Here is a 13,212-nt window from a genome sequence, read left to right on the forward strand (position 1 = left end):
TTACATACATATATAAAGGTGCAGGGGTTTAATAAGGTTAACTAAAGAGGCTCACCAGAGCGACTGGCTAACTACGAGTCACAATGGCGCCAATTTCAAACTTTGCGGCGATTCACGCCGTTTTGCAGTGACAGACCCGCACAGAGAATGTAGGCGGGGTCTGTTAAGGGGTCAGTCACTGCAAAACGGCGTGAATCGCCGCAAAGTTTGAAATTGGCGCCATTGTGACTCGTAGTTAGCCAGTCGCTCTGGTGAGCCTCTTTAGTTAACCTTATTAAACCCCTGCACCTTTATATATGTATGTAAGTACCCACTAATGAACTAATCGTTCCCCCCCAATCACTCTACCCACCTTTTCTTTGGAAACTACATTTGTCAGTGTGAATATCACTGATATTTGATGCTATTTGGCTCTGATTGTTTTTATTAATTGAGTGTGGCAATTGAGCCCCAGTTTTAAATGTATTATTAATAAAGATTATGATTTTAGGGTATCAAACTAAAAATCTTTTTGTATTTTGATATTGATATGGGTGGGAAACACCCTGTGTGAGCTTGACAGTGATACGAATAAAGTAAAAATAAAAATGGATAACAGCCTCCTTCCCCCCTCCCCCCTTTTTTGGCATTTATTAGAAAATACCTGCTAAAACTTGGCTTCTGGTCATTTGAAATAGGGCGATACAGGGCTCGATCCACTATGCGATGATCAATTGATCGAGCCTAGTCAAATACCGCATGAAAATAGTCTTTGCGACTTAAATGACACACACAGCATCGCATCTAAATTAATGCAAATATCCTTTTAGTGAATCGTGCGTTAAGCGCTCGTTTTAGTGAATCAACCCTATAGTGTCTTCTTTGGCTTAAAGTTATGTAAGCTCCTTTAGGCAGAGATCTCTTTACTTTGTTACTTGTATGAGTTATTGGTATCTTTACTTGCATTGGTTTTTGGTTGTTTTGTATGTAAATCTACAGGAATAATGATCCTTATCATCTACTAAACTTATTCTAGGCCTACATGAAGTCCCAGATAGAGCAAGAATTTGAAATCTTTGGAATATTTAAAAAAAATGTGAACACATTGCACTGGAATAAACTAGTTCTCAAATTCTGCACATGTTGAAAATATGCTAGAATAGATGCAAATAATTGTATTAATATTGTATTAACAATTAAAAAAACACAGTTCCTAGCATAGCACTAGATTCTAGATAGCAAGTCTTCTGTTATACTGCTCTGTGGGTGCTATAATAATAATACATCAACTTATGCATTTACATTTTTTCGGCAGGTATGGATTTGCTGCGAAATTCCGCATTTCACCATTGGCAATTTTTCTTTGCTAAACTGCTGCAACATTTTGCAGCAAAAAAAAGCTTTACAATGTTGCACGCATAAAAATTTTTTTTGTTTTCCGCATTTTTTGCCAAACAAAACAGGACAGATTCTCTCATCACTATATATATTTATATATATGGAAATAAGTCCAAATGACCAATGATTTTAAATGTAAATATTCATAGGTTACAATAGATTTTTAAGCCATGAGGGGTGGGTTAAGAAGTAGGGGGACATTGTGTGTTCTGACCAATGTACTGTACATTTTCAATATAAATGCATTAGAAACATAATCTTTTCCAGTTCATATAGTGTGGGGCTCAGATTTCCACTGTAAATGTATAGCTCTACTGTAATATGTGTAACTGTGTACCAATTTAGATATAACAAAATGAAATTTATATAACTAGTACAAACAACAACTATTAATTCTAAGACATTTACAAAATAAATGTTCAAACTGCCAGCATCCTGGGTAACCAAAGGTTCCCTTGTATATGTTCACAATTAAAAGCTAATGATTGATATATATATATATATATATATATATATATATATGTTTTACACCCTTAGCTGTTCCTATGTTCCTACATTTAACAATGGAAACAAACAGGTCCAAACTTATATATATATATATATATATATATTCTAAATGTGTCTCTTTTTGTCTGAAATGAAATACAAATTGTTGCATGTGACTCTTGCATGGATCAGTATTTATATGAATTAATGAAAGCATTTAATCATTTCTTGTAGTCGACAAAATAATACAAAGGCAAATGCGCTTTGTGAAAAAGCATCTCTCAATGAGGAGAATTGGACGTGAAGCGAAGGTGGAGTAATTAGTGATATTTTGCACATTTTTTGTGCATCAATCTACAACTGGTTTATGTATGTATGCTTTTATTTTGTTGCCAAGGTTTTGTTGTGGAATGGAAGAGTTTCATTTTCTTGGATATGTTCACACACGTTCATGGATACACCATAGTGCACATTTTCATGCTGTTCTGACATCAGACGTATGCACAACACCTATTTTAGAATGCAAAGCATAAGCCTTTGTTCTCAGCAAGCTATTTTTCCTGCTGCTAGAGACTCTTGGTGAATAAAATGAATACTGATTTTTGTTTTCTTGTTTTCCCCTTGCCAACTAATTCCAAACTAGTGTCTTGGAGTCTTCTTTCTGTCTGTTCAGACCATTACCCTGACTTTTGAGTCAATGCCTACACCAGCCTTACCCAGCAACACTAAGCCTGTTGTTCTCCTTGTCTAACCACAAGTTTCCCTTGTTCTGTGGAACAGTTCTCTGTGTGTACAGAGCTACACACTCTGTAGTGTGAGGGAAGATACAGATGTTACAAAGGGAAGTTCTCAACCTACTGGTCCTTTCATTACAAATAAAGAAAAATTAAAGGACCAGTAACACTATGGTTTATTATTTAAAATTCTTTATTTGATCATTTTATTATCTCTATAGTGTTCCAAAAACCTCAGCAGAAAAACTACAGGTATTTACAAATATGATGCTTTCTATAAATGAAATTTCTACAGGGGCTGGTGTAATAACATAGGTACTAAAAATTGCCATTACCAAAAGCAACCAGTTCTTAACTTTTAAATTTTCTTATGGTAGGAGGCCTTTCAGAACTAATTGCTGATTGGCTGCTCTTACTAACTACAATGCAATTCAGAAACTACATTAGCAAAATAGTTCTTCATGTGTTGAAAAACAGTCACACAGTAGCTGCGAAAAAGTGCCTATTATCTTCAACGCATTTTGCAAATTTTTGCCGCTTTGCGAATCTTTCAGTGAAGCGAAGTGGGACAGCCCCCATCTAGGTTTCTCAAAAGTCCCCAGAGCTGATATTTTTATATTTATATAACTGACCTGCCAAAGAGGCAATACTATTGTTCATTCTGCAGCTTGTTCAATTTTTATTCACAAACATGAACAGACAGCAGCATCAGGGGAATGCAAAAATGGGATATCCTGAAATAAAGAAACACAATACCAATGGAAAGCAGAAATCAAGATAGATGAATAGAAAAACTGCTTTTCATTATCACCCTCTTCAATAGGTTGAAAAACACTTGAAAGCAAATAAAAAAAAAATGCTGGTATGCGCGGGTTCTAAGGATCAGTTAAAACTCAGTGTGAACGCATCCATTCTCATTCATCCTTATTAACATATTTTCCGTTACCTTATTTATAAATTCAAGGACATGGTGAGAACTTGTTTTTATTATTAAAACAGCCCCCAATAGAAAACAAAAGGAGGAGGTTTAAATATTGAAACAGCTTAAATATTCTGAAAAATAGCTACATCTTTAAACATCTTATATTTCTGATCTTGTGTCTCCCTCTGCTGTTTAATACCTTAAATATCTAAGTTGTACATATAATTCTCTTTGCTTTTTGAATAGGCTCCATTAGCAGTTTTCAGGCAATTACAAAATTCAAAGGGAGAGGATAAGGCAACTTCAGTTCTTTTCGATGAAAATGTATTTTTGGATTTCTTGACACTTGAGCAAGAGGTGACTTTACGCTGGCAACCATTTCCCCTAAAAACTTCTACCCTGTTCTATTTTTCTAATGTTGTCGCTTTTATTAAGGCACACATCCCTCATATATAATAAAAAAAAGTGCAGCAACTAATAGGATGTTAGCATTTACAGGTGACCTGATTAAAAGTAAACTGCTGAATGATTATTATGTCATTAGACCTGTATTAAACTTTTCACCTTTTATTAAATAACCGTGCATTATGCTTCTCTCCTATGTTTCTTTGTTTTGTATCTTGCTTTTTCCACTGTAAACCAGAAGGATTGAAGACTTTTCAACTTTTGCTGTGGCCTGTTCTTTTATTTCAAGTTTATGTGTTGCATGTATACTTAACAGTGCTACGTAAAAACTTGCTGAACAAATCTTATGGGGGAATGTAATAAACCGCATTAATGGGAAAAATATATAAACAGCATGAACAATTTTCTGTTGCATACAGTTATATGTTTTGCTTTCATTGGCTGGGCTCTGCTTGGGTGGGGGTGGGTTAGCGCAGGTCAAATATTTTTTTGAACTGTAAATCACAACACTCCACCTTGAGTGCCTACTCTACCTTTTCCTATTTTTACTGTAAACTTAATGTAAGTAACTGTCAGCCCCGCCTCTATGGCTTGGAACCCAGGAAAGAAAAAGTTAATTGCATAATGAGACTGGTATTTTGACCACTTATCTTACTATGTAGTATTTTTTTATTGCTTCAGAAATTTTGTTTGCAATATTTTAGTGTTAAGATCTCTATTGGTCATACATATTGGGCATCAAACCTGTAGGATAAGTAAGATAATGTAAAATGCAAGTTTTGAGGTGCTTTTGAGTTTCAGTTCCACAAAACCACAGGCAAAGTTTAGCAACTTTGTTCTTTAGAGAGTGGGAAAGGTTTTTACTATACATCAAATGTAGGTACTATATTTATTTTGCTGCTTAAGTATCAGTCATGAACATTCATGGCTTTACATCTCGACATATACTGGTAATCAGACTGTTTAGAAGACCAGTGACTTGGTTATGTTTTATATTTGTTCCCAAGGACATGCATCAGGATACACTGAGAGACAATTTTCAGAAATTTCATATATGAATAAAAGTAAAAAATACCCAAAACATTACTTAAGCAAAGGTGTCTTAGCTCCTAGTTTAGTTACTAGTGACAAACAGAAACCATCTACTTGACTGTGCTACACTGCATCTGTAGAATTTTGCTCCATAAGGTGTTTCACTTTTCCTTTTTGACCATAGGAACTACCATTATCTCCACTGTCACAATCAGTTTTTTCATTATACAATATATATATATAGCTGTAAACAAAAAATATGATTTATTTAATAACCTGCAAAAAATTAAACAATATGTAGGTCAAACTTCTTGAATGTTACAGGAACGGATTGGTGAACATGATATACATGTGTGTTCAATAAAGGATATCAGTGGGGTGGGATATTTTCTTAATTGTTCCCATGGCAATCTAGAATTCTATTCTGTATCAAGAACAGAGTGTTCCAGAGGGAATTTAGTGGGAACTGTCTCAAACAACTTCATTTTTTCCCCCACTTTATTAAAAACATTTAAAACGGTCAGTCTCAATAAAAATAAGTCCAACAATGCCATTTTCCTTGCATATGACTTTTTTCAGTGAAAACTGTGACTATTCTGTCAAGAGCATTTTCTTAGATAAGCGAGTGCTCCAGAATTAAAAATGAAAATAAGCCTCTAATTGTTTTTACTTTTATGTCATTCACCCCCCCACTTAATTTCTTATCAGCCGATTGTTCTGTGAATTGTTTTTTTTTTTGTTTTTTTTTACTTAAAATACTTCCATATATCCCTATCCAATTAACCTAAAAGTGCAACATTTCACAAAACATGTAAGGCTGTATTGTAAACAACAAATATTGTTCTGGAATTTCGGTTAAGAATAATACAACAAATGCTAAATCTCAGCTTTATTATAGTGCAACTTTTTAAAACATGTAAAAAGTTGCTTTAGACAATATGCCCTTCCAAATACACTTACATTTGAATGTTTCTACGCACTTTTTGTATATATAAATTAGAAAAAACACAATCAAATGTATCAAATCACAAATCAATGTAAAATCTTATTTCACAATTATTTACATATTAAAGAGCATTTTTTCTTTCGGGAGTTTTACATAAAATGAATAGTATATTCAAGTTTCCCTTGACTACTATATTGTTTATAGAAGGCTTGCCTTTTTTTTTTTATTTTGTGAGAGTAGAAAAATATTCTTATTTTATTACATGCTCCTATTTAAAAATGTATATTTCTGTTGCAGTTGATTCAGTTCATTGATTCCTCATACAACATAAAATACATAAAACTTACATCAACATCATCCAGAAATCACATTTATTTTTAAAGGTTTGCATAATATCGGTCCCGATTTTGAAAATCTCTGTGTGCAAATTTTGCATCAGTTTTACTATGAGGGATTCGCCCAAATGGCTCATGGTCATTGAAACATGAATCAAAAACTTCATCTACTGCCTTCTCAGCAGTTTCTCGGCTGACGTTTCTTACAGCTAAAATAGAACGAAGAGCTCTGTCCCGGACACAAACCTATAAAGATAAAAGCAAAGTTAAGAAGCTGAAAATAGGCCAAATTCTGTCTACTGACTTTTTCATGTTTTTGATGAAAGTTCTTCACTTTTCCTGACAACTTCAAAAGGATGAAAACTCTTAAAAATTTAAAATGCAGTCTCTGACCACCTTAGGAATTCCCTTGGCATCTCAGCTAAATACTGTTTAATTTAATAACCACAAAGTCTAGACTTTCTTTATAATGACAAAAATGCACTCCAATATGAACACTGTACTTACCCATTTAAAGAGGGTATCTGATTTTAACATATAGTCCTTGCTTATGGCATGTTTAACTTCCTATTGCAAGACATCATGTGTCATCCTCTCATTTATGACTTACTACAAGACTTACACATGGCCGAGATTCAGGGTTGTTTTTTGTTTTGTACCCTGTGAAAGGATTTAGTGCTGTTTAATTTTTTTTGACCTGATTTCTATTAATTGTTAGATAAGCACTGCAAATTGCTGATTATGCTGGAATCAGTTTTGATACTACAAACAAATTGACAAGCATTTAAAATGTTAAGATCAAAGAACAAGTGACCTTGACACCTGAAATAAGAATGTACCATTTAAAAGAATATACAAAAGAAAAGTAAAAAGTAAATATATTTCTGATTCATAACAACAATTGGTACTGAATTTAAGTTGCATTGTATGGAGTTCTATGTATGCATAGTTCCATCTATCTTCAGGAATAGCACAAAAGAATATAATTGTTTGAGAGATAATTATGCAACCTATTTGGTAATATTGTCAGTGGCCATCAACTAACAAAAATAATGCATGAGCCTGGTTTTCCTTAAATCTAAGAATGCTTGGTTGAGAGCCAGTAACCAATGGGAAAATCCAGGAGCATCTTATGATTTCTCTATATTAGCAAAACATAAAGAGGTGGTCAGTATCACTGCTATAAAACTATATATGGCCACTCAAACTGTCCTTGTTATGCATCTGTATGCTGTAAAGGATATCTCCATTCTTACTGCATGTCATGTTATTTTTCCTTTGTTAGACCACTTGTCAGTGGGAAATAACTTTTTACTGAGAAAATATGTACTTTGGTGATGCACCCAAAACCTGAAGGTAGAGGGCTTGGGTCATAAATAAATCTATGCCAGTAGGCTCTAAGTGTCTGGTCCAGCTATCAATAATAGTACACCTGTCATCTTAGCCCCTTGTGCCTTTATCTTGCAATACACCAGTGTACATAGTGTAAGGAAGGCTATGATAAATAAAGGCATCTATATATATTTATAAGAAAAATAATATTCAATTTCTTACCTTATGATGTTCTTTAACACCAAATTTGAACCGAGTAAGTTCATTGGCAAGTGTACAATCACCACTCAAATTAGCAGCTCTAATCTATAAAAGAAGGCAAAATTATGAATTTAGAGTGGGTCAAACATCCCACCACATGTAGACTACAATTCTATAAGTGAATAAGTATTCTTTTGGCTATTGCTTCCATCACCACTGAGGCAGGGATTTCTGTGAATGAGATATAATCTCTGTAAAGCATTGTGGAATGACAGTGCTATAAATGTCAATAATAAGAACAAAAAACGCATAGACACTTCTACCTAGGTTGCAACAGTGCAGTAACAATTGATTTCAAAAACTTGTAGATAGGGAACGTATCTACAAAATCCTGGTAATAAATACACTAAGATGCTTAAATATATACACAAAATAAAAGCACAGACTGTGTGCAAACTAAAGGCTGGGGGGAAAAGGAAGGGGGATGATATCACTCGTGTCACACTGCAAGTTGAAGTGTGGATGGATTTTAATACAGGATTCTGCTGGAGAAGCTCTATTAACTGATGTGTTTTCAAAAAAATAAAAAATTGTTTTCCCATGAGAGTATTCATTTAAGGTTTCATTTACAAAAAGATTTTAAACTATTCTTACCTCAGAACAGGCTAAGTGCCGCACGTTGTTGAACCAGTCTACATGTGCACGACAATGATCAAATGCATGAATTAATTCATGTGTAACTACACGGTTCATATGGGATTGTTGATGAATGTTATTTTGACATAATACAATCTGGAAGAAAATTCACAGGTTGATATTATTAATTTTAAAATACTTGCATTCACTTTCCTTTCATCATAATCATATATTTATATTGCGCCAGAAAGTTATGTATTACTTTACTTTTGTTTCCTTAAAATTTTACATAAATCTAGTGTCCAGAATAGTAGCCATATTAGTCCACACATCATAGACTAGAGGTATTGCCAAATGAGCAGCTCTTTCACCCTATGTGCCCACCTAAGATGGGCGATATCAGGCTAATTTGATCAATTGGCCCTAGCCAAACAATGACGGGTATAGGAGCCACTGGAGTGATGACCACATCAAGGAGCCAATGCGAACCTCAATCAAGCCTGCGTGATTGAAATATAGATGATTTCTGGCCAGATATCAATATGGGAGGGTCCAATACATGGGCGTAGAGGTGATCATTTTGTTGGAAACCCCTTATCCACAGCACTGCCATCTCCCATAGAGTTCTATTTAACTGTTTAAGCAAACAATTCTTATTTTTCTCTTTAGCAAGTCAGCATGGACATGTGAAACCTCTAGGAGATTCCATTTTCATTAATCTGCCAGTTTTCTTAAACAATTCCCCAATATGAGGTAAAATCACATCCATGTTATTTATCAAACAGTTAGTATTTACCTCTGACGTTGCAGCATCAAATCCTCCACTGACTGATCCATCACATTCTTCACAAGAGAAGTGTCTGTCTTTATAAACTGTACTGCAACATTTTCAAATAAAGGGAAATAGACACATTTAGACTAAGCCTATTATCAATAAACTCTGCAAATGTATTTTCCTGCCCAAGGTGCCCCAAAACTCCAATTTTTAACTTTTTTCTTATGTAATTCTGGGCCAGCCACTTTCCCAGTAGACCATATGTAAGCAGTAGGCATTTCCAGTAGACCAGTTAACTTCTTATATACTAGGATGACTCTTCAGCCATAAGCTTCTCTCTTAAAGGACAATGAAAGGTTAATATAAATGAAAAGTAAGTCTAAAGGCATTCTTTTTAAGAACTTACTGCATATGTAAATTCCCAGATCCCTGCTTGCTTCTCTGAGATATGGTGCTGGCAGCCTACAGCAGTGTGAAGACTCCAGTGCCATCACTGAAATCTCTCTGTCCTTCCTGTAGGCTGCCAGCGGCAGCCTTCCTATTCTCTGAGCATGTGTGTAACTTGATCCTGTCTCCTGTTCTGAGCTACACATGCCCACCAGCCAATCAGAAGCGGATCTGGCAGAGGGGAGGGAATGTGCAGTATGAAGCAAGGAGGGAAAGGAAGAGAGAATACCTTTTTAGAGATGGCTGCCTGTTCTAGAAAATGTGAAGTAAGTGTGACTGAGTAAATATTTGATTAGGTGAGCCAAAAGTGTAGCGTTTTTACTAAATAGGGGGACTATTGGGCAGTATGCTTTTTAAATTTTGACTTGCATTCTCCTTTAAGCATGCTCTCTTTTTCATACTGCACTTTACTGGGTTCTAGAGAGGGGGGCAGCTTTCCAGAACACTTCTGCCATATAATTGCCAGGGTCTCCTGTATATCCGATTTTAATAAATTGATTTGATCTTGGATGTGTAATATCGAAAGCTAGTGTGTTCTAGTATCTAGTAACTGTGTAGTTTATATATGTGAGTATATAGATAGGTATGTAAAAGTATGTATATATATATATATATGTGTACGTGGGTCAATTGGAGGAGTTGAACTTGAAAGCTTTGGTCTTTTTTCAACTGACTTAGCTATGTAACCATGTAAAATACAATGTATCTGTAGAAACATTTGTGTCTCTCTCTTGCAGCCTTGTAAAAACTGAGAGAAGCGGATACGCTTCCATACGCCGCTCTGTGTTCCTGCACTGAAGGCTATGGCAACAGCCAGTGGGTGCACACACAGAGCAGAGCAGAGGATGTCTTCCAGGCTGACAGCGCAGCCTCTGGCTGTTGCCATAGCCTTCAGTGCAGGAACACAGAGCGGCGTTCAAAAGCGGATCCGCTTCTCTCAGCCAGGCAGAAAAGTGCAGAGCTGAGAGAAGCTACATACACTTTGTCTGCCCTAGCCCTAACTATCAATGCTTTATTACAGCCTCTTAAAGATACACAATATAGACTATGAATAAGTAGGAGTAAAGACTGCAGGAATCTTTTGTTCCGTACAGGACAAAACTGGAAAAAAAAAAACTCTAGTGCTGTCTCTAGACAGCACGCATAGGATTTCAGAGTAATTCACAAAACAGGTTTTACTTTTGGCTCTGGAGTAACAGTCCATAGCACTTGATTAATATTTTGCTTATTAGTTGCTATGCTAATTACCAAATGACTATCAGCAAGTGAAATTATATGATAATTTTACTATGAGTTTGTAAATTCAATATAAAGTTGTGTAAGGTTTTGTAACAAGGGACTCAAACTATAACTGTTCACCGAGAAGACATGCCAGTTCCAAATCCCAACCAAATGTTTTTCCTTAAAAAAGTGTCAATTATAGGTTCAAAGAAAGAAATCAAAATCTGGTAAAAAGCAGAACTGTTGAAAATTTTGTGAAAGTATGAAAAAAAATTGCATACTTACCAACCTGTATGTTTCATGGCATCTAAAAGCAACTTGGCATATGGGCCTAACAAACAAACACAATATATTTACTGTTCTAGTAGCTTATTTTATACCTTTGTATTTGTTTGAAAAAGAAGTAAAAGGACAACTGGCCAATCTTATGCCACATGCATGGACATAATGAGTTAGCTGGGTGCTCCCTCCTAGTGTGGGTGGTGTAGTGAGGGGTAGTTTCTCTACATATTTATTATTGTTTCCCCCAACTGGGTGCAAGCTCTATAAGCCTGCAGCTATATAGGAGAAAACTTTTTTTTGCATGGAAGGTGTGGTCTAGTCAAAAACCTCTGCTGTAGACGTTTGTATGAATTAGACCTCTATGACAAACAAACTGGTATTATAAGGAATAACTATCTAACTAGAGCTAATTGGTAAATTTCAGTTTGTTTCAGAATTCAGTATTTTAAGTATTTTTTTTATCTATTTTTCCTTTTCAGACCTCTGCCATGCTTATAAACCAGTGATCCCCAACCAGTGGCTCGTGCGCAACATGTTGCTCACCAACTCTTTGGATGTTGCTCCCAGTGTCCCCAAAGCAGGAGCTGATTTTTGAATTTCAGTGTAGGAGGCAAGATTTGGTTGCATACAAACCATGTGTAATTGCCAAACAGAGCCTTCTGTAGGCTGCCAGTCAACATTGGGGCTACCAAATAGCCAATTATAGCACTTTTTGGCACACCCAGGAACCTCTTCCATGTTTGTGTTGCTCCCCGAAACTTTTTCCATTTGAATGTGGCTCACGGGTATAAAAGGTTGGGGATCCCTGTTATAAACGTTTGTATAAGAAAATATAAGGTTCTGAATGGCAATTTACCTTGAAATTAAGTTTACGTATGATCAACAGTTTCAAACTCTGTTTTAGCTTTGTATTGTTTTTGAAATATTAAATCTTGAAATTCTGCCTCTCCAGCTTTTAGGCTGATTTGCTTTTTCTTTGTAAGACACAAGATCTTGCAATTATGTCTGGAAAAAGCAATCAGGATGACCCCATGCCAAACACGGAAATATATCACTTATTTTACTAAAAGTAACGAACGGGAACATTTATGTGGATTAAAAAGGTTTGCTTATTTTAGGGTGGTGAATCTTCTTGACTAGTGTCTGATTTGTACAGACATATCAGGGGTCATTTTTGACCCCAGGGGGAGATGCAAGTGCACTAAAAAAGGCAAGCAGGTAACTAAGCTAGAATAAAGCCACATGCAACCATACACAAAAAATTGCATTACTTTTTATGGATAAATATCTTAGAAACTTAAAGGCACAATGCTCCATTATTGCTAGGAAACCCCACGTATTGCTGCTAATAGTTAACAAACCTGTATAAATTCATCTTTCATTTGCTAACATACTGGTTGAAGTGCACACTGCCAATTGCATGGGCTGAAGTACAAAGCTTTAGCTCACAAATGATAAAACATATACAGTACACTATTTGGAGATGGGTGTATAATACCACTATCATACTATCCTAGGGAAGAAGCACATGCAGCCATCACTTACTTGTGTCCAGCGCAATCTTCAGCATCACCTGGCACTTATGGTTAAAGGTAAACAAGCTCTTTGACAACAGACCTTGCTTTTTGCGATCGCCGTTGCCCCTCTCAGGGAACAGCTGATAACCGAGCTCATCCTGCTCAATTTTCTTTTCTTCCATAGGTTTTTGAAAAAAAAAAATAAAAAAAAACAATTTTAGTCACCTTACCGGTCAAACGAGAAACCTCACTGACCCTGGACAGCAGGCGACCGTGAGAACATGTGACATCTACGTAACCAAAAAAATGTATTTTTTAAGTCCTCCGACGTTTTATCCGAGGTTTTTGCAGCCATCTTTGATTTGGTTATGTTAAAAAAAAATCCAAAGTGGTGGAAACATTCCAGGAACATTTTTTATGTTGCACGCTACAAATAATTAGGGCCTTTAGAGTAAAATCGATAATTGTTTCTGGGGTACCTTCACGCTTGAATGAGTGGATTAGGCTGAAAACTATACATGGGATTCTTTGCCAGTACTATGGGAGCACAAACGCCCTTCTCAC

General features: G+C 35.6%; 1 protein-coding gene across 2 annotated transcripts; it reads right to left on the bottom strand.

Moving 5' to 3' along the window:
- Window positions 1-5,712: 5,712 nt before the first annotated feature.
- Window positions 5,713-12,885, bottom strand: atp23 (ATP23 metallopeptidase and ATP synthase assembly factor homolog). 2 transcript variants are annotated; one of them, NM_001030431.1, is given in 6 exon segments: window positions 5,831-6,483; window positions 7,792-7,875; window positions 8,425-8,562; window positions 9,203-9,284; window positions 11,135-11,180; window positions 12,677-12,885. In NM_001030431.1, coding segments are annotated over 6 exon segments (708 nt in total). In that variant the 5' UTR covers window positions 12,831-12,885; the 3' UTR covers window positions 5,831-6,279.
- Window positions 12,886-13,212: the final 327 nt, after the last annotated feature.

This window comes from Xenopus tropicalis, chromosome 3 (genome assembly GCF_000004195.4).
Source record: "Xenopus tropicalis strain Nigerian chromosome 3, UCB_Xtro_10.0, whole genome shotgun sequence".
NCBI lineage: Eukaryota > Metazoa > Chordata > Amphibia > Anura > Pipidae > Xenopus > Xenopus tropicalis.